Source organism: Cetorhinus maximus, chromosome 7, assembly GCF_964194155.1.
Source record: "Cetorhinus maximus chromosome 7, sCetMax3.hap1.1, whole genome shotgun sequence".
In the NCBI taxonomy this organism is placed as follows: domain Eukaryota; kingdom Metazoa; phylum Chordata; class Chondrichthyes; order Lamniformes; family Cetorhinidae; genus Cetorhinus; species Cetorhinus maximus.
In genome coordinates this window covers 4,909,538-4,931,401 of record NC_135885.1, presented here as the reverse complement: position 1 = coordinate 4,931,401, position 21,864 = coordinate 4,909,538, and the positions used below count along the sequence as shown (strand labels likewise).

The 21,864-nt window shown below is 46.6% G+C and overlaps 1 protein-coding gene across 1 annotated transcript in view; it reads right to left on the bottom strand.

Annotated features, from left to right (window-relative positions):
• LOC144682549 (autophagy-related protein 16-1-like) overlaps window positions 1–21,864 on the bottom strand; it is an 87,211-nt gene that overhangs the window by 60,474 nt on the left and 4,873 nt on the right. Inside the window, exons 2-5 of the mRNA XM_078544980.1 lie at window positions 17,888–17,966; window positions 17,171–17,255; window positions 6,661–6,734; window positions 724–975 (exon numbers count right to left, since the gene is read on the bottom strand). Of these exons, the coding sequence (XP_078401106.1) occupies window positions 724–975; window positions 6,661–6,734; window positions 17,171–17,255; window positions 17,888–17,966 (490 nt within the window). The remainder of the gene's footprint in view (window positions 1–723; window positions 976–6,660; window positions 6,735–17,170; window positions 17,256–17,887; window positions 17,967–21,864) is intronic.

Sequence of the window (21,864 nt, the reverse complement as noted above, 5' to 3'; positions counted from 1 at the left end):
GGGACAGTGTAGAGGGAGCTTTACTCTGTATCTAACCCCGTGCTGTACCTGTCCTGGGAGTGTTTGATGGGGACAGTGCAGAAGGAGCTTTACTCTGTATCTAACCCCGTGCTGTACCTGTCCTGGGAGAGTTTGATGGGGACAGTGTAGAGGGAGCTCTACTCTGTATCTAACCCCGTGCTGTACCTGTCCTGGGAGTGTTTGATGGGGACAGTGTAGAGGGAGCTTTACTCTGTATCTAACCCCGTGCTGTACCTGTCCTGGGAGTGTTTGATGGGGACAGTGTAGAGGGAGCTTTACTCTGTATCTAACCCCGTGCTGTACCTGTCCTGGGAGTGTTTGATGGGGACAGTGTAGAGGGAGCTTTACTCTGTATATATCCCCATGCTGTGCCTGTCCTGGGAGTGTTTGATTGGGACAGTGTAGAGGGAGCTTTACTCTGTATCTAACCCCGTGCTGTACCTGTCCTGGGAGTGTTTGATGGGGACGGTGTAGAGGGAGCTTTACTCTGTATCTAACCCTGTGCTGTACCTGTCCTGGGAGTGTTTGATGGGGACGGTGTAGAGGGAGCTTTACTCTGTATCTAACCCCGTGCTGTACCTGTCCTGGGAGTGTTTGATGTGGACAGTGTAGAAGGAGCTTTACTCTGTATCTAACCCTGTGCTGTACCTGTCCTTTACGGATGTGCCTCTACTCATGCAGTGAGTGATTATGACACGTTACCTCTTTAGCTTCTCATTCAGGTAATTCAGATCTTCAGCTGCTTGAGCCTTGATATCGATCATGTTCTGGATCAGCTCTGACCCCTCCACCTCTTTTTTCCGTAGCTGCTCCCACTGAGAGCGGTAAAGCTGCTGAAGAGCATCGTACTCCTCCTTCACCTCGCGATTGGCCTTCTCCAACTCATCGATACGTTCCTGCAGTCGCCCTCGCTTTGCCTCCAGCTCACCCAGCTTCACTTCCAACTCAGACAACCTGTATAACAGGCACAGACTGTCACTGAGAATGCACAGGGCTAACAGGAGAACACAGGACACTGGGCTAACTTTGGAATGGGCACCAGGACCTGAAGATTTTGCCACAACGGAGACGCTCTCCATTGTGGCAAAATTGGTGGAAGCGACCGAAAATCCTAAGTCCTGCCAGTGAAGACGGCACTTCCCATTTTCATGGGGAAGGGCTGGGGTTCACACGTGATTGGTTCACGTAGGCAAGTGGACTTTTAAATCATTGGCGGCCTGAGCTTTGCATCCCCGTAATGTGAAACCCAGAGAATGCAGATAGGACCAAGTCAGAGTGGGTCTGAACTTGGTGGGTTTGTTTGGATAGCCAGGGTACCAGGGAGAGGTGAAATACCCCAGTCCCAGGACACCTTTAGCGGAGGTAAAGTGCCCTGTGGGATATGTCAGGTGCCCTTTGGAATTGTTAAAACTAGGCATGAATGTGCATAAAAGGTTCATAAACTCAATAACTGTTAAGCTCATTGGAACTGTCAACACGCCTGTCAAAATAACTGTCAGAACTGTCAAAATAACTTGTCAAAACTGACAGAACTATGATGAGAACCTCGAGAGGACCATCAGGACCAACTGTCAAAGGGAATTGCCAAGCTGTGAAGGCATTTAAAAGCTCTGCCTTTAAGTTTTTGAGAAACGGTTGGAGCGTTATAAAGAACGTTGCTTGTTATGGGTACTTAGATTTCCAGGAGGCGTTTGAAAAGGTGCGACATCAAAGGTTACTCCGCAAAATAAGAACTCATGGTGTAGGGGGTAACATATTAGTGCGGGTAGAGGATTGGTTAGCGAACAGGAAGCAGAGAGTAAGGAAAATGGGTCATTTTCAGGTTGGCAAGATGTAACCAGTGGAATGTCACAGGGATCAGTGCTGGACCTGGACCCTCAACTATTTACAATTGACTTGGATGAAGGGACTGAAGGTATAGTTGCTCAACTTGCTGAGGACACAAAGATAGATGGAAAAGTAAGTTTAGAAGAGGGCAATAAAGAGTCTGCAAAGGGACAGAGGCAGGTCAAGCGAGTGGGCAAAAACTGGGAAGATAAGTGCAAAGTGGGAGAATGTGAACTTGTTCACTTTGGCCGGAAGAATAAAAAAAACCTGGCATATTATTTAAATGGAGAGAGAGTGCAGAACCTGAGATTCTGAGAGAGGGATCTGGGTGTCCTGGTACATGTTTTACAAAAAGTTGGTATGCAAGTACAGCAAGTGATTAGGAAGGCAAATAGAATGTTGTTTATTGCAAGGGGAGTGGAACATAAGGGTAGGGATGTTTTGCTCCAGCTGTTAAAGGTGTTAGTGAGAACACATCTGGAGTACTGTGTACAATGTTGGTCTCCTTATTTAAGAAAGTATGTAAATGCACTAGAAGCAGTTCAGAGAAGGTTCACTCAACTGATATCTGGGATGGGGGGTTATCTTACGAGGAGAGGCTGGACAGGCTGGGCCGGTATCCAATGGAGTTAAGGAGAACAAGAGGTGATCTTCTTGAAACATATAAGATCCTGAGGGGACTTGACAGGGTGGGTGCTGAGAGGATGTTTCCCCATGTGGGAGAGATGAGAACTAGGGGACACAGATTAAAAATAAGGGGTCTCCCATTTAAGACAGAGATGAGGAGAAATTCTCTCTCTCAGAGAGTCACGAAACATTGGAACTGCCAGAGAGCAGTGGAGGCAGGGTCATTCATTGAATATTTTTAAGGCAGAAGTAGGTGGACTCTGCTGTTAGTCAAGAATCTAAGGTTATCAGGGGTAGGAGGAATGTGGCATTGAGGTTACTCAAAATAAAATCAGACATGACCTTCTTGAATGGGGTGGAGCTGGCTCAAGGGGCCTAATGGCCTATTTTTTTATTCATTCACGGGATGTGGGCGTCGCCGGCTGGGTCAGCATTTATTGCCCATCCCTAATTGCCCCTTGAGGAGGTGGTGGTGAGCTGCCTTCTTGAACCGCTGCAGTCCATGTGGTGTAGGTACACCCACAGTGCTGTTAGGGAGGGAGTTCCAGGATTTTGACCCAGTGACAGTGAAGGAACGGTGATATATTTCCAAGTCAGGATGGTGAGTGGCTTGGAGGGGAACTTGTAGGTGGTGGTGTTCCCATGTGTCTACTGCCCTTGTCCTTCTAGACAGTAGAGGTCATGGGTTTGGAAGGTGCTGTCGAAGTAGCCTTGGTGAACTCCTACAGTGTATCTTGTAGGTGGTACACACTGCTGCCACTTTGCGTCAGTGGTGGAGGGAGTGAATGTTTGTGGATGGGGTGCCAATCAAGCGGGGCTGCTTTGTCCTGGATGGTGTCAAGCTTCTTGAGTGTTGTTAGAGCTGCACTCGTCCAGGCAAGTGGAGAGTATTCCATCACACTCCTGACTTGTGCCTTGTAGATGGTGGACAAGCTTTGGGGAGTCAGGAGGTGAATCACTCTCTGCAGAATTTCCAGCCTCTGACCTGGTCTTGTAGCCATGGTATTTATATGGTTAGTCCAGTTCAGTCAATGGTTACCTCCGGGATTTGACAGTGGGAGTTTCAGTGATGGTAATGCCATTGAATGTCAAGGGGAGATGGTCATTGCCTGGCACTTGTGTGGAAGGAACGTTACTTGTCACTTGTCAGCCCAAGTCTGGGTATTGTCCAGGTCTTGCTGCATTTGGACTGCTTCAGTATCTGAGGAGTTGTGAATGGTGCTGAACATTGTGCAATCATCAGTGAATATCCCCACTTCTGACCTTATGATGGAAGGAAGGTCATTGATGAAGCAGCTGAAGATGGTTGGGCTGAGGACACTACCCTGAGGAACTCCTGCAGTGATGTCCTGGAGCTGAGATGACTGACCCCCAACAATCAAAACCATTTTCCTTTGTGCTAGATATGACTCCAACCAGCCGAGAGTTTTCCCCCAATTCCCATTGACTCAAGTTTTGCTAGGGCTCCTCAATCTCATGCTTGGTCAAATGCTGCCTTGATGTCAAGAGCAGTCACTCTCACCTCAGCTCTTGAGTTCAGCTTTTTTGTCCATGTTTGAACCAAGGCTGTAATGAGGTCAGGAGCTGAGTGACCCTGTCGGAACCCAAGCTGAACAGGTTATTGCTAAGTAATTGCCGCTTGATAGCACTGCTGATCACCCCTTACATTACTTTACTGATGATGGAGAGTAGACTGACAGGGCGGTAATTGGCAGGTTGGATTTATCCTGCTTTTTGTGTACAGGACATACCTGGGCAATTTTCCAGATTGTTGGGTAGATGCCAGTGTTGTAGCTGTACTGGAACAGCTTGGCCTAAAGGCAAAGCTAGTTCTGGAGCACAAGCCTTCAGCACTATTATCGGGATGTTGCCAGGGCCAATAGTCTTTGCAGTATTCAATACGTTCAGCTGTTTCTTGATATCACGTGGAGTGAATCTAATTGGCTGAAGACTGGCATCTGCAATGCTGGGGACCTCCGGAGGAGGCTGAGATGGATCATCCACTCGGCACTTCTGGCTGAAGATTGTTGCAAATGCTTCAGCCTTATCTTTTGCACTGATGTGCTGGGCTCCCCCATTATTGAGGATGGGGATATTTGTGGAGCCTCCTCCAGTGAGTTGTTTAATTGTCCATCACCATTCATGACTGGATGTGACAGGATTGCAGAGCTTAGATCTGATCCATTGGTTATGGGATCGCTTAGCTCTGTCTATCACTTGCTGCTTATGCTGTTTGGCATGCAAGTAGTCCCGTGTTATAGCTTCACCAGGCTAACACCTCATTTTTAGGTCTGCCTGGTGCTGCTCCTGGCATGCCCTCCTGCACTCTTCGTTGAACACGGTTGATCCCTTGGCTTGATGGTAATGGTAGAGTGGCGGATACGCTGGGCCATGAGGTTACAGATTGTGTTTGAGTACAATTCTGCTGCTGCTGATGGCTCACAGCGCCTCATGGATGCCCAGTCTTGAGTTGCTAAATCTGTTCGAAATCTATCCCATTTAGCATGGTGGTAGTGCCACACAACATGATGGAGGGTATCCTCAATGTGAAGGCGGGACTTCATCTCCACAATGACTGTGAGGTGGTCACTCCTACTGATATTGTCATGGACAGATGCATCTGTGGCAGGCAGGTTGGTGAGGATGAGGTCAAGTATGTTTTTCCCTCTTGTTGGTTCCCTCACCACCTGCCGCAGACCCAGTCTAGCAGCTATGTCCTTTAGGGCTCAGCCAGCTCAGTCTTGCTCACAATTCTGACGTTCAGATGAATGTTTGTATGGGTACAGGGGCATAGGTTGGCTTGGTGGTATGGGGGGTGGTTTGGGAATGGACATAGGGCATGGATGGGACATGAGGAGTGTGTAGTGGGTGCGGGGAGTAAGGGGTGAGGGCAGGAGAGCCGGTGCACAGAGACAAGCCTTCCAGCCAGGTTACCTCCTCACCCGGCATTCATTCTGGGGGCAGTGTGCCCGACTCCAATTTCATCCCATGCCCCCACTCCCCCAGGCCGGAACAAATAATTCCAACTCCAGGGCCCCTTTTTCCTGGTTCAGGTTCGCAACTCTGCCCTCCTAGCCCAGGTGTGCAAACCGAGCCCAGGTTCCATTCCTCTTCACTGCCCCCTATGTCCATGAGGTGAAGAGCAGAGAGAGACGAGGGGAGGGGGGGAGAGAGAGAGAGAGAGAGAGAGAGAGAGAGAGACGAGGGGAGGGGGGGGAGAGAGAGAGAGAGAGAGACACGAGGGGAAGGGGGGAGAGAGAGACGAGGGGAGGGGGAGAGAGAGAGAGACGAGGGGAGGGGGAGAGAGAGAGAGAGAGACGAGGGGAGGGGGAGAGAGAGAGAGAGAGAGACGAGTGGAGGGGGAGAGAGAGAGAGAGAGACGAGGGGAGGGGGAGGGGGGGAGAGAGAGAGAGAGACGAGGGGAGGGGGAGAGAGAGAGAGAGAGATACGAGGGTAGGGGGAGAGAGACCGACCAGGGGAGGGGAGAGAGAGAGAGAGAGAGACGAGGGGAGGAGGAGAGAGAGAGAGAGAGACGAGGGGAGGGAGAGAGAGAGGGAGAGAGAGAGAGACGTGGGAAGGGGGGGAGAGAGAGAGAGACGATGGGAGGGGGAGAGAGAGGGAGAGAGAGAGAGAGAGAAAGGACTTACATTTATACACCACTTTTCACAATCTCGGGACATTGGAAAGTGCTTCACAACTCGTGCAGTGTGTTTTTCTGAAGTGTTGTCGCTGTAATGTAGGAAATGTAGATGCCAATTTACACACCAGCCCCAACAAACAGCAATGTGATCATGTTTGATGTTGATGGAGGGATAATTATTGGCCAGTCCTCCTGTGGCGAACTCCCCTGCTCTTCATCAAAACATTGGCCACAGGATCTTCTGCATCCAGCCAAGAGGGAAAGATGGTGCCTTAGCTTAGCAGCTCATTGAAAAAACTGCCCCTGTGACAGTGCAGCACTCCCTCAGTACTGCACTGGGACTGTTACCTCGATTGTGTGATCAAGTCTCTGGAGTGGGAATTGAACCTGTGACATTATCTTCTTCTCTGTGTGTTTCTCCCCCTCCCCCCACCCAGCCCATTTCCTGCGTCACCTCTGTCATTGCAGCATCGTTTGCAGAGTTGTCACACATGTTTACCACCTTGGTTCCCACAAAATGATGAACCCCCAGTGACTGGTCTCACCTGCTTTGGGTTGACTGCAGTTCCACCTCTTTGCGTTTGCGATGTTTACTCAGCTCGAACACCTCCTGGGCGAGCTGTGTGGGGAAAAATAATGAAGAATAACATGTAAGAAAATAAACAGGAACAGGAGTAGGCCATTCGGCCCCTTGAGCCTGCTCCAACATTCAACAAGGTCATGGCTGTTCCCCAACCTCAACTGCTAAACTTCTTATAGCCAGCTAAAGGAGGGGACCAGAAGTCAATCTTCACTCAATTTTAGATTTAGTCACTATCACAGACCCTAAAGAAAAAAAAAGGAAAAATAATTACCTTTTAAAATGGAGATTGGGCCTCAGAGTTTAGGAACTACAGTTCCCAGCAGAGCCCAGTGTATGATGTTGTACGTGCCTGCATGCCATTGTAATGCAAAGATACTCGGCAGAGCAAGGGACTGGAGAATAGCAGCACCCACGGTATGATGTATAGAGTTACATGGTAATAGATTGAGAGAACAGTCTAGAGAGAACACTCTAGAACCAGACTGCATGGAGGTAAGAGCACCATACATGACAGTAACCTGGGATCTGTAAATAGTTAAACATTAACAATAAAGGGTTCATGTTTCAGTATACAAGTCTCAGGATCCCATTGTTGAGACACCGCAGCTGGGAGCATAATACAACATGGTTGGCAAAGGTGGGATATCAGCGCTATCAGCATAGTGCAACAAGGTTAGCAGCGGTGGTCTCTTCTAAAAGATATCACATGAGAGATTGTACCATCATCCAACATGATGATCCGCGGTAATATGAAAGGTGGCAGCTAAATACATGAACCCAGAATAGCATCCCAAGGTACGAAACGCTAAAAGCAACTGAAGCCAAACTAGAGGGACATGCAACCAAGAAGAAAACTTGAAGAAATAGTTGAAGAATCTTCACTCTAGACTTGGAAGTGAGGAATCCACCAGAATGAGTGGAAGTCCATTTCGGAAAACTGAAAGAACCTGAGCGGCATAGTTCACGAGATGGTGAGCAAAAATACAAAAACAAAAAGTAGCTGTACTTACATTTTAGAACAGGAGGCGGTCCCAAGGGCTCAGCATCCAAAGGGCAGCTGGAAGGTGGCTGCAGTAAAAAAAAAGTTTGAAAGGCTGGAAGAGTTAAATAGGGAACCTGCAGAGCATGGTAAGAAAGAAAAAATCCTGCAGAGTTTAAGAGAAAGGGAATCCTTTTCAGTCAGGTCCCGGTCTTCTTACACCGAGCAAAATGCTGAAATCTTAGTTTTAAAAGCACTCTAAACTGAAAGGAAATAGCTTCAAACGCCCTCATTTTAAAATAAGAGCAGATTCAAGCTTTCAAACCAATGAAATAAAGGATAGTAACAAATATTGGAACATTCCATACCTGCATTGATATATTTGTTGCAAAATACAACACCTGGAAAAGGTTGAGTCAAAAATCACCCCAGCAACAAGTCTCTAAAAAATGACAGAGGGAAGCCAACTGTATCAAAGCAACTAAAGCCTAAGTGTAAAAAAAAATCGTTACTGCACACACTGTCTTAAAGCGGAAATGAAATTTAAAGCAGTAAGTACAAAAGGAAAAACCAGCCATGGATGGAAAATTAGAAGAGCCAGACACATTTGAGCTATATAATTTTTAGTGCACAGGAGAAGTACATAATTAAGTAAGGAATCAGAAGAAGTACAAGTCAATAAGCTTTTATTCATCTTTGGTTCATTTGATCCATGGCCAATGTACAGATCAATACTCCACCACATTTGGTGAGATATTAAAAGGCTTTGACAGCTATTTTAAACTCCAAGTTGTGGACAGCGCCGACCCTAGAAGGTCTAGCACATTCCCAATAAAGCGCCAAGGGCAACAAGAGACCCCAGAGAGAGGGCAACTCCAAGGGCAACACGAGACCCCAGAGAGAGGGCAAAAAAGATCTGAGAGAGAGAAGAGAATAAAAGACCCCAGTGAGAATGGCAACAAAAGGCCCCAGAGGGAGGGCAACAAAAGGCCCCAGAGGGAGGGCCACAGAGGACCCCAGAGAATGAGGTAACTCAAAAGAAGCAAAACATGCAAAAAGTAAATGAAGCTGTTCTATAGGAAAATGTTCGCTTCAGAGCTGAACTGGAAGATTTGAAGCACAAGATTCAAGCTGAGTATATACCTTTGAAAATACACAAGAAACTGAAGTCTTCAATGAACCAAGCTGTTCAAGATCTGGATAAATAAATTTCAGAGACAACACAAAGATATCAGGAGGAAATAATGATCCTCAATTCCACAGTTGGCAAATCAAAGCAGGAGTTGGGAAAACTCAACCAGATGTACAACCAGGCAATACAGCAGGCAGAAAAGGCACATGAAGTTGTGACCCTGAAAGACCCCTTGAAGAATCATTATGTAGCCATGGAAAACATGAGGAACTAAAAAGGATGTTGAATATTACTTCAGAAAAAGCTACGTTGGAATTATCAGTAGCAACAAAATGATGCACAGAAGCCCAGAGTGAGTTGGCAAGAGGTCAACTGGCAAATAAGCAGTTGAAAGAACAGTTGATTGTCCTTCAAGATCAAACGCAAAAGGAATGCGGAAGCATTCAGCAACATGAAGAAATGAAGACTGTCTTAAACCGCAGAATGGAAGCACAGCAGAGGAAACTCAAGGAGACTATGCTGAATTTCCGGAAAGCTCAAGATGAAGCAAACGAGCTTCGCAAAGAAAAGAAAACTTGTTGGAGAACCTACAAGAATCCTTCAGCACAAAGTTTATTCTTCTGGAAAATTACGAGGAGAAGGAAAATGAATGTAATGCCACTCTGAGAAAAACTGAAGAACCAGTTGGCAGAGAAGACTCAGCAACGTTCAATATTCCAAGAGGAAGCCAAAAGCTACAAGGAAGAAACTAAAGAGCTGAAGAAGCAGTTGAATGGACAAGAGGAGGCATTGAAAAAAAACCGTCAAACTTTCCAAACTGCGAGCGGGTAATGAGGCCACGACAAGCACAATTACAGAACTGAAACAGGTTAAGACTTCACTGGAGACAGGCCTGGCCAACAGTGAAATCAAAATGAAGAACAAGGTTCTGTTACAGGCAGGGAAAGAAGAGACAGAAATTAGATCGGTGGGGGGGAAATGTAAACCTGACGCTGATGTGCAAGGCACTAGAGGAAGGAAAAGCTGAGCTGAATGTGAGAGTTCAGAAACTTGCAAATGGATTTGAAAGTAAAACTGCCAACAAGCGTTTTGGCTGAGATTGTGAAACAAGTGGAAATGAAGGTTCCATTTGTGAAAGGTATACGTCCACTAAGAACACAGCGGAGACCACGGGAAAAGAAAATTCGAGTCCACTCTAGGAATGAACAGAGTGCACGCTCCCCTGTGGAAGGAATGGGACAAACCCACAGAGCCCGAAAAAAGCAGAGAAGTTGTTCATCAAGAGAAACGCAACTCAAAGGAGCGGAAAAAGTGAATCAAATGGAGATAGCCAAGTGCCAGAAACAGAGTACTGTGACCAGTCCTCCAAGCCATGACAGACTGAAATGTGGAAGAACTGTCAAGCCTCAAGACGGCCCGAACTTCTCAAGACCGTCCGGACTTATAAAGTCCGATACTTGAGATGGGGAGCAGGGATAGCAGGTAAAGGTTGTATTACAAACAGTTATACTGTGCTGGAAAAGAAAGATTTCCTTGGAGAAGAAAAGGGGATGTTCCATGATGCTGTGTGTGCCTGCATGCCATTGTAAGGTAAAAGTGCTCGGCAGAGCAAGGGTTAGTGTGGGAATGGAGAATGGCACCACCCACGGTATGATGTGTGGAGTCACATGGTAATAGACTGAGAGAACAGTCCGGAGAGAACACTCTGGAACCAGCCTGCATGGAGGTAACAGCACCATGCATGACAGTAGCCTGGGATCTGTAAATAGTTAAACATTAACAATAAAGGGTTTATGTTTAAGTACACAAGTCTCAAGATCTCATCGTCGAGACTCCATAACTGGAACCATATTAGAACAATTAATGGTCGATCTCCAACCTCAACTGTTAAAATCTTTATAGCCAGTTAATGGAGGGGACCAGGAGTCAATCTTTACTCAGTTTTAGATTTTGTCACTGTTACAAACCCTAAAGAAGAAAAACTTACCCTTTAAAATGGAGATTGGGCCTCGGAGTTTGGGAACTAGAGTGGTCTCTGCGCATGGACCGACCCTGGATTGGCCACACATGCGTAGTTTGTGCATGTTCGCGTCTTCAAGCCAGTAAACAGCCCTGCGCACATGGAAATTGCTCCTGCCTGCCTGTGCAGAAGGGAAACAAGACTCAAAAGTGAAACAACGCAAAAATGAGATCGGGTGGCTTTCTATATTTCCATTTTGAGGGGCAAGGTGGGAGGGAGACTGGGAGCAGGTTCCAAAACAAAGGAGGAGGTTCCAAACCAGGCAGCGGGACAGGGAGAGGTCCCAAGAAGACAGTCAAGTCAAAGGAGAAGAACAGGAATTTGAAAAAGGTCCTGTTAAGTGAAGTTAAAAGTAAGGAGTAGAGGAAAAGACTCCGCATTAAAGAGACAGAGCTTCAAGGGAGCAGAATTAAAGCAAAGTGGGCTTTAAAGCAAAGAAGAGCTAGAAGATCTGAGGAGGCAGTCGAAGGTTGGTGACTCCTTACTACTAGAGCTCCTAACTCTATAATCAATCGCCAGTGTCAATACGCGTCTTTTATACTTTTTTTTGAAAGTGCCAATAAACAGATTAATGAAATGAACAACGCCCTAAATGGGGTACTGTTACTAAAATAAAACATCTCAACAGAAATGTGTCAAATTAAAATATCATTCCCGTGGCTGATGATGCCCTGTGATGCCCCTATCAAAGAAAGCTTCAAGCCTGCCAGTGGGCACCCTGCGCTCTAAGTGTCTCTTTATATTTTTTTCAGCAATCAAATAATCACATGGACCAACCCCCTTAAAGAGGTAAAATTTGAATTTGAGAAGAAAACAAGTGATGTTCTGTTGGCATGGCTGAAATCTGAGAGGGTGCATGTGAAAGTTGAGGTGTGAATGCACCAAGTGATCCAGGGGAAGGAACATCGGAAGGAGAGCTCGAAACCCTGGAGGCTGATCCTTGTCGGAGATGTCCGAGTGAAAGCATCATCGGGGAAAGAATTCCAAGGCACGCTTTTCAAGTGTGGAGATTAGAAGCCCTCGTGAGAAAGACAGAGTTTCAGTGAGATTGGTTGGCTTACGATCTGGCTCCGGCTGCCTCACCACACGGAAGGTCCCTGGGAAAGCAACCATCTTCCATCCTGCAGACAAGCCAATAAAACTGCCTCTATTTGATCATAAGACTATAAGACCATAAGACATAGGAGCAGAAATTAGGCCATTCGGCCCATCGAGTCTGCTCCGCCATTCAATCATGGCTGATAAGTTTCTCAACCCCATTCTCCCAACTTCTCCCCGTAACCTTTGATCCCCTTACCAATCAAGAACCTATCTATCTCCGTCTTAAATACACTCAATGACCTGGCCTCCACAGCCTTCTGTGGCAATGAATTCCATAGATTCGCCACTCTCTGGCTAAAGACGTTTCTCCCCATCTCTGTTCTAAAAGGTCTTCCCTTTACTCTGAGGCTGTGCCCTCTGGGGTGTTGAAGAAAAATCCATAAAAAATTGGTTTTGGAAGGTGGTGTGTCTGACCACAGGTCACCTATTAGTTTACATGGACTGTACACTCACTGTGAACATTAGAGTATAAGATAAATTTTGTAACTTGTGTTGTCTTACGAATTTGTATATCTCTGCAAAGGTATATATAGTTGGGGTGATGGAGTAGTGTAATATAGCTGATATTTTCTCATTTAATGGATGTTTTATTCTTAAGTTAAAAAAATTCATCAGCTGACTCTTGTGACTCTGTTCAGTAGCCGCCCTCCACATTTTTAAACAAAAAGTAAAAGTTAGGATCTATCAAGCCGAGTTCCACCCTGGGATCTGACTTATCCAGGGGTAACCTCAGCTGGGGTCATAAGTGTCACAGTGAGGCATTTCAAATGTACAGCTCCTAACTCTATAATCAATCGCCAGTGTCAATACCCGTCTTTTATACTCTTTTTTGAAAGCGCCAATAAACAGATTAACTAAATGAACAATGCCCTAAATGGGGTACTGTTACTAAAATAAAACATTTCAACAGGAGTGTGTCAAATTAAAATATCAGTCCCATGGCTGATGATGCCCCTGTCAAAGAAGGCTTCAAGCCTGCCAATGGGCACCTGGTGCTCATGACCAACCCCTTAAAGAGGTAAAAATTACATTTTAGAAGAAAACAAGTTCTGCAGAATGACAACCCAGAATTGAACCAAGAACCATTAGATTTTTCAGTCTAACACTCCCCCAACTGAGCTATTATGTGCACAAGTAATTATCCAATGAGTGCCCCCCCCATCTGTACATACTTGGCCTTAATTTATACAATTAACAGCAGCTACACTTCCTGCACCATCGCCATATCCCTTCATTCCCTGAGTATCCAAAAATCTATCCATCTGTCTTGAATATACTCAATGATGGAGCATCTACAAGTCTCTGGGGTAGAGAATTCCAAAGATTCACAACCCCTTGAGTGTAGTAATTTCTCCTCATCTCAGTCCTAAATGATCGGCCCCCTTATCCTGAGGCTGTGGCCCCTGTGTTTTAGATTCCCTGACCAGTGGAAACAATTTGTGTGTCCATCCTATCAAACCCCTCCAGAATGTTACAGGTTTCAGTAAGATTGCCTCTCATTCTTCCAAACTCCTGTAAGAAATTGGGGTCTTGAACAAATGGGTATTTTCTGCACAATATAGAACCTTGATAGGATTTTATAAACAGCATTGATCCTCTCTCTGGAAAGAGGACTTCTAAACACCTTGACCTCTAAACAGTCTTAGTTCAGGCTGCCATGTTGATATTCCTAAGCTGGTAGGGTGGCCTCTTGTGCACCTCCTTATCTATGCAATTGTTTAGAAATTCCTAGGAAATGACCCTCAGCAAGACGTAAACGAGAAAGCTGACCTCGAGCCGGGCGTCATACAGGAGAGGAGGTGACCACCCTGGCAGTTTGGGTTACTTGTCCTATATCCATTGGTCAGAAGGATTTGGATAGATGATTGACACTGGATTAAACTACCAGGCCCCCCCCAAAAAAGGGGTACATATATTGGTGGCGTAGGGGGCTGTGGTGGTGGTGGTGAGGTTTCAGTGCTCACCGGCAGTTGCCCTCCCCAAAATGGATGAGGAGGAGGAGGAGGAGGAAGATGAGATCAACACATTCTATGCCAACCATCGGTCCACTGTCTGGGATCAGTTAAGCCACTCTCAAGGGTCATGGCTCCCATACCTTTCCTGTCTAATTAATTACTGCCTCACATCTAAACTGTTGTTTCTTAATAAACCATCTTAAAATTCATTATGACCAGTCGACTGCCTTTTTAGGCATCGATGGCCTCCGAATCCAAAATCTAACACTCCAGGGAAGATGGGCCCAGTCTACTCAATCAAATTACTGTCAGACATAGGCCTTGGGAACAGGAGGCCAAAGGAACATCTTGCTGAGGTGCTTAAAGTCTTTCTTTCTGTACATAAGTTAAAAATGTTTTGCCACACTTTCATGCAGATCCTGATATGTTAGTGATGAAACAACAACAACAACTTATATTTATATAGCACCTTCCAAAGTAATGAAACATCATAGGAGCTATTATCAAACATAATATGAGACTAAACCCCCATAGGGAGATGTTAGGTCAGGTGGCCAAACGAATTTTAAGGTATGTCTTAAAGGAGGAACGGGAGATAGAAGGCGGAGAGGTTTAGGGAGGGGATTCCAGAGCTTGGGACCCAGGCAGCTGAAGGCATGGACGCCAACGGTACAGAGATTAAAATCAGGGATGCTCAAGAGGCCAGAATTAGATGAGTGCAGAGATCTCTAAGGATTGTGGGGGTTAGAGGAGCTTACAGAGATAGGGAGGGGGGCGATGGAGGGATTTCAAAACAAGGATGAGAATTTTAAAGTCATGAGGCTGCTTGACCGGGAGCCAGTCTAGGTTAGCGAGCACAGGGGAGAAAGGAGAAAGGAATTTTGGTGCGAGTATTTTTTATTCATTCACAGGCTGTGGGTGTCACTGGCTAGGACACCATTTATTGCCCATCCCTAATTGCCTTTGAGAAGGTGGTGGTGAGCTGCCTTCTTGAACCGCTGCAGTCTTTGTGGTGTAGGTACACCCACAGTGCTGTTAGGGAGGGAGTTCCAGTATTTTGACCCAACGACAGTGAAGGAACGGCCGATATATTTCCAAGTCGGGATGGTGAGTGACTTGGAGGGGAACTTCCAGGTGGTGGTGTTCCCATGTGTCTGCTGCCCTTGTCCTTCTGGACAGTAGCAGTCATGGGTTTGGAAGGTGCTGTCTAGGAGCCTTGGTGAGTTTCTGCAGTGCATCCTGTCGATGGTGCACACTGCTGCTACTGTGCGTCAGTGGTGAAGGGAGTAAGCATTTATGGATGCGATGCCAATCAAGCAGGCTACTTTGTCATCAATGGTTTTGAACTTCATGAGTGTTGGAGCTGCACTCATGCACTCATCCAGGCAAGTGGAGAGCTGACTTGTGCCTTGTAGTTGGTGGACAGGCTTTGGGGAGTCAGGAGGTGAGTTACTCTCCACAGAATCCCCAGCATCTGGTGGTGGGGCAAGGTAGTTCAAAAAGACACTTTCCAATAGAGAAAAGAGTCTGGGGGTTATCTTTGCATTCCAGGATAACCCAGAAGCTACATTAGTTGGGATTCTGAAAATGGAGTTGAAAAAATTGAAGGTTAGTTTTTTCCCAGGAGTGAACAAGGGAGGAGTGCTGAAAAGAGAGAGAAGTTGTCGAAGATTTACATCTTGCACTCATCAGGACAAATGCAAGAATGCCAAATTTCAAATGATCACAACAATTTATACAACAGGAGAAAAGGACGCTGACTGGTTGGCAAGTTGGGATCTGGAACATTCTACCTGAAAAGTTGATGGAAACTGATTGTTTGAATAACTTTAGACAGATCCTCACGGATAAAGAATTTACAAGGTGACAGACAAGAGGAGGATCTAGACGTGACTGCTCTTCCAAAGATTAGCCCGAATATGATGGGCCAAATGGCCTCCTCCTGTGCTGGAAGTCCTAACTGGCAGCTGTGAAACTGCGCTCCAGCGAGGGTGAGAGTTGGCAGGGCAGGGAGGAACTGAATGGGCTATCAAAGCAGAACTCCGATATCGTACTGAAGGAAGTACAAGCATGAAACCGGCCTTGAAACCATGGCAACTGCCTCATTAAATGCTCAGGAAACAGAAGTGGGACTGAGGTAGATTTTGTTGCCCAATATGAGAAAACCATTGTTTCCTGTGCTGTGGAAAGCCTCCCACGAGCGTTCTTAGAACACGTGAGGGAGAAATCACTCGGGTTCACTTTTTTTTTAAAGAGGTAGGTGATGCTGGCATATTGGTGATGTCACTGGACTAGTGATCCAGAGGGTCCAGGCTAATGCCCTGGGGACACAGGTTCACGCTCCACTGTAGCAGCTGGTAGAGTACAAATTCATCGAAACAAAAGGAATTAGGAGCAGGAGTCGGCCATTCGGCTCTCCCCGCAGCCCCCCCCACCTCCAAGCCTGCGCCACAGTTCAATAAGATCATGGCTGATCTGGTTGTGGTCTCAGCTCCATTTTCCTGTCTGCCCCCCACCCCCCCCATAACCCTTGTCTGACTCAGCCTCGAATAAATTGAAAGACCCCAGCCTCCACTTCCTTCTGGGGAAGAGAATTCCACAGACTAATGAGCCTTTGAGGGTGGATGGCGTAGTGGTAATGTTGTCACTGGACTAGTAATCCAGAGACCCAGGGTAATGCTCTGGGGACCCGGGTTCAAATCCCACCACGGTGGACGACGGAATTTTCCGATTGTTGTAAAATGTCCTTTTAGGGAGGGAAATCTGCCGTCCTTACCCGGTCTGGCCTGTGCATGACTCCAGACCCACAGCAATGGGGTTGACTCTTAACTGCCCCCCTGAATTGGCCTAGCAAGCCCCGCTAGGAATGGGCAATAAACGCTGGCCTTGCCAGCGACGCCCACGTCCCATGAAAGAATAAAGGGAAAAAGAAAGTGGGATATCGGACGGAATAGGGGCTCTTTTCTCCAGAAAGAAAAGGCTGAGGGGTGACCTCTGAAGGAATTTGATCAGGTGGACGTAATGAATATGTTTTCAGTTACATGCAAAGGATATAAAATATTCAGTAATAAACCAAAAAGACCATGGGAGATGAGAGCGAGCGAGCATGGCATTGGGGGGTGGGGGAGGGAATAGCCAGTGCACATGAGAGGGAGGGAAGAGCAAAGGAATGGCGGGCGGACAGCGAGAGAGCAAGGGAATTCAAGAGAGAGCCCAAGTGAGGGAATATGAAGGAGCGGGACAGGGTGAGGGGATGATGGAGAATGTGTTGTGTTAGAGACTCACTTCACCATTTGCCTGATGGAGTTGGTTCAGTTTTTCTTGGTGCCTGGTCTGTAATTCTGTCACGTTCACGGGTTCAGGAGATGGACTGAAAAATAAACAACCAAAAAAAAAGGTTCCATGAAATCACCACTGTCACCATGGTCTGGAAAGGGAGGTTGAATTCATACAGTCTCCTTATCAATCTCTACCTGAGCAACCTGCTCTGCAACTCTGTTTATTGCCCGGCTCCCTAGATTTTTAACGCCCCTATCAAACGCCCAACCTCCCCCCAAAATCCTTAACCTTCCCTGTTCCGCGAAGAACAATCCAATCGCTCCACATTAACTGAAGACCCTAATCTCTGGTACCGTTCTGGGAAATCTCCTCCACGCCCTCTCCAGGGCTTGGATATCCTTCTTAAAAGGGTATTAGCCTCAAACAAGGGTTACAAAGCCAAGGTGGGTGTTCCCAGTTAAGTTACAGATGGGCCGAATGGCCTCCATCTGCATTGTAAAGATGCTGTGATACAGTGAACAGGCGCGAGGTGCTGAGTGGACTCATCCGGTTCCTACGGTTCTTATAAACCTTTCAGAACCCAAAGCCAATTGGCATTCCAAATTGGTAGATGAGTGGGTTAGCTGGTGTGGTGATAGCATTGTCACAGAGGGGCCTTAGTGGATTCCAAGGCTAGCCTTAATTCAGAATACACCTTAGTTAGGAAGAGAACTTCTATGTTACCTGGGAGCTGAGGGCAAGTGGGGGTCGCACTTGTCTCTCCAGAGTTGAACAAAGTCAGATTTCGTGAGGAGCTGGTTGTCTGTTAGTGAAAAGAAACCCAACAATATCAGTTTTGAAGTACAGGAGTTATACTAAAAGCTGCACTTGCCCTCCCTGGTGGATGCAAACGATCCCACAGCCGACACTTGGAAGAAGGCGAGGGGAGTTCTCCCCCCGTGCCCCTGGCTGATATTTATCCCTCGACCAACATAGCGAAAACAGGTGACGGAATCTGCTGCTCATCACATTGGTGTTGGTGGGGCCTTACTGTGGGCTAATTGGCTGCCATGTTCCTGACATGGTTACAGAGGCTACACTTCAGAAGTGTTCCTTTGCCTGTTAAAGTGCTTCGGGACAATCTGAGGTCAAGAATATCATGGAATAGAAAATTATTTCTTTCCCCACTTATCCAGTAGCTTTTTGCAGCCCAGCCTAAAAAAGGAAGATTTCTTTACAAAAGTATTCACAGCACAGAAACAGGCCACTCGGTCCAACTAGTCCATGCTGGAGTTTATCTTCCCACACGAATGTCCTCCCTCCCCCGCCTCGTCATCTAATCCCAGTAACCCATCCTTCTATTCTTTACTTCCTCATGTGTTTATCCAGCTTCCCCCTTAAATGCATCTACACTATTCACCTTGACCACTCCCTGCGGGAGCGAGTTCACATTCTCATCCAGCGTCTGGGCAAAGGAGTTTCTCCCGAATTCCCGATTGGATTTATTGGTGACTACCTTACATGGACGGCCCCGGTTTTGATCTCTCCCCCCCGCCGACAACATCGGTCAGGATTTTCCAGTCCCGCCCACCGCGGAAGTCAACAGACCTTTTGCTGGTCCGTCAAATTATCCATCCCCACTGCAACGACTCCCGCAGCAAGCGGGACTGGAGAAACCTCCTGTCATCTCCATCCCTACCCTATAAACCTCCTGTCATCTCTATCCCTACCCTATAAACCTCCTGTCATCTCTATCCCTACCCTATAAACCTCCTGTCATCTCTATCCCTACCCTATAAACCTCCTGTCATCTCTATCCCTACCCTATAAACCTCCTGTCATCTCTATCCCTACCCTATAAACCTCCTGTCATCTCTATCCCTACCCTATAAACCTCCTGTCATCTCTATCCCTACCCTATAAACCTCCTGTCATCTCTATCCCTACCCTATAAACCTCCTGTCATCTCTATCCCTACCCTATAAACCTCCTGTCATCTCTATCCCTACCCTATAAACCTCCTGTCATCTCTATCCCTACCCTATAAACCTCCTGTCATCTCTATCCCTACCCTATAAACCTCCTGTCATCTCTATCCCTACCCTATAAACCTCCTGTCATCTCTATCCCTACCCTATAAACCTCCTGTCATCTCTATCCCTACCCTATAAACCTCTTGTCATCTCTATCCCTACCCTATAAACCTCCTGTCATCTCTATCCCTACCCTATAAAACCCTTTCATAATCTTGAAGTCATCTATCAGATCCCATTTCAGCATTTCCTTTTCTAAAGAAAAGGTTTGATCTTTCCTGATAGTTATAACCTCCCTGTTCTGAGACTAAGCCTGTAAATAGTTTTTTTTTTTTGCTCTGCTCCCTCTCCAGTGTCTAGATCTGCTTTGTAATAAGAAGGCTGGAACATCTTGGTAACCACCAGTGCAGTCTCATCCAGTTTCTACAGAAGTTTACAGTAACTTTCCTGAAGGCGCTCTGTCAGCAGAGAGGGTTTCACAGACCATTGGATGAACTGCTTATTTCAACATTGCCAGCATCTAGCCACAATGTTGATGTGCCCAGCTGACTAAGCCTTATGCCAATGGTGACCTCAGGATGTTGATTGTGGGAGATGACCTTGCAAGTCATGTTTGGGCCCTGTCTTACTGGAGATGATCATTGTCTGGCACTTACTGTGGCACAAACACTCGCCTGGTTGTACAGAACTTGAATATCATTGAAAAGAGAGGCATGTTGCTGAAACTTTGTGTCTTGCACTCATTAGGACAAACACAAGAATGTCAAATTTCAAAGAATCACAACAATTTATACTACAGGAGAAAAGGGGGCTGATTGGTTGGCAAGTCAGCTATGATTAGCTGAAGCATTGACATGGAGAAAGCAACAGGGAATTATAGACTTCCCAAGCTTCTGGGTAATTCAAAGGAATGAAACCGGACGGACCACCCGGCATTGACCTAGGCACCGGAAACGACAACGGCAAACTCAGCCCTGTCAACCCTGCAAAGTCCTCCTTACTAACATCTGGGGGCTTGTGCCAAAATTGGGAGAGCTGTCTCACAGACTAGTCAAGCAACAGCCTGACATAATCATCCTCATGGAATCACACCTTACAGATAATGTTCCAGACACCACCATCACCATCCCTGGGTATGTCCTGTCCCACCAGCAGGACAGACCCAGCAAAGGTGGTAGCACAGTGGTATACAATTGGGAGGGAGTTGCCCTGGGAGTCCTCAACATTGACTCCAGGTTCCATGAAGTCTCATGGCACCAGGTCAAACATGGGCAAGGAAACCTCCTGCTGATTCCGACATACCGCCCTCCCTCAGCTGAATCAAAACTCCTCTATGTTGAACATCACTTGGAGGAAGCACTGACGTTGGAAAAGGCACAGAATGTACACTGGGTGGGGGACTTCCGTGGCCATCACCAAGAGTGGCTCAGTAAGACCACTACTGACTGAGCTGGCTGAATCCTAAGGGACTGGGTCTGCGTAGGTGGTGAGGGAACTGACAAGAGGGCAAAACCTACTTGACCTCGTTCTCATCAATTAACCTGTTGCAGATGCATCAGTCCATGACAGTATCAGTGGGAGTGACCTTGTGGAGACAAAGTCCTGCCTTCACGTTGAGGATGCCCTCCATAGTGTTGTGTGGCACTGTTTTGTTGTGTGGACAGTGTTTAGATAGGGGTTTTGAGGATTGTCTGTTCTCTTGACATTTGCTGCTGTAGTCTGTAGTTTCTCAAAACCACTACTCTTTATTTATAGCACATGTTTACACATTTGGATCTCTACCCAAAGTCGAAGCTTCTTCTTTCAGATCTTTCTTACCTCTCAGTCATATGACCTGACATTATTATTACATAAACATCATGTCTGCTTCTGATGTTACTTTTACTTTACGGGAACTACCACCGTGCTAAATGGGGTAGATTTTGAACAGGTCTAGCAACTCAAGACTGGGCATCCATGAGGCGCTGTGGGCCATCAGCAGCAGCAGAATTGTACTCAAACACAATCTATAACCTCATGGCCCGGCATATCCCCCACTCTACCATTACCACCAAGCCAGGGGATCAACCCTGGTTCAATGAAGAGTGCAGGAGGGCATGCCAGGAGCAGCACCAGGCATACCTAAAAATGAGGTGCCAACCTGGTGAAGCTATAACACAGGACTACTTGCGTGTCAAACAGCATAAGCAGCAAATGATAGACAGAGTTAAGTGATCCCACAACCAACGGATCAGATCTAAGCTCTGCAGTCCTGCAACATTCAGTCGTGAATGGTGGTGGACAATTAAACAACTCACTGGAGGAGGAGGCTCAACAAATATCCCCATCCTCAATGATGGGGGTGCCCAGCACATCAGTGCAAAAGATAAGGCTGAAGCATTTACTACAATCTTCAGCCAGAAGTGCTGAGTGGATGATCCATCTTGCCCTCCACCAGAGGTCCCCAGCATCACAGATGCCAGTCTTCAGCCAATTTGATTCACTCCACGTGATATCAAGAAACGGCTGAAGGCACTGGATACTGCAAAGGTTATGAGCCCTGATAATATTCTGGCAATAGTACTGAAGACTTATGCTCCAGAACTTGCCGTACATCCAGCCAAGCTGTTCCAGTACAGCTACAATACTGGCATCTACCCAGCTCCGTGGAAAATTGCCCAGGTATGTCCTGTACACAAAAAACAGGAC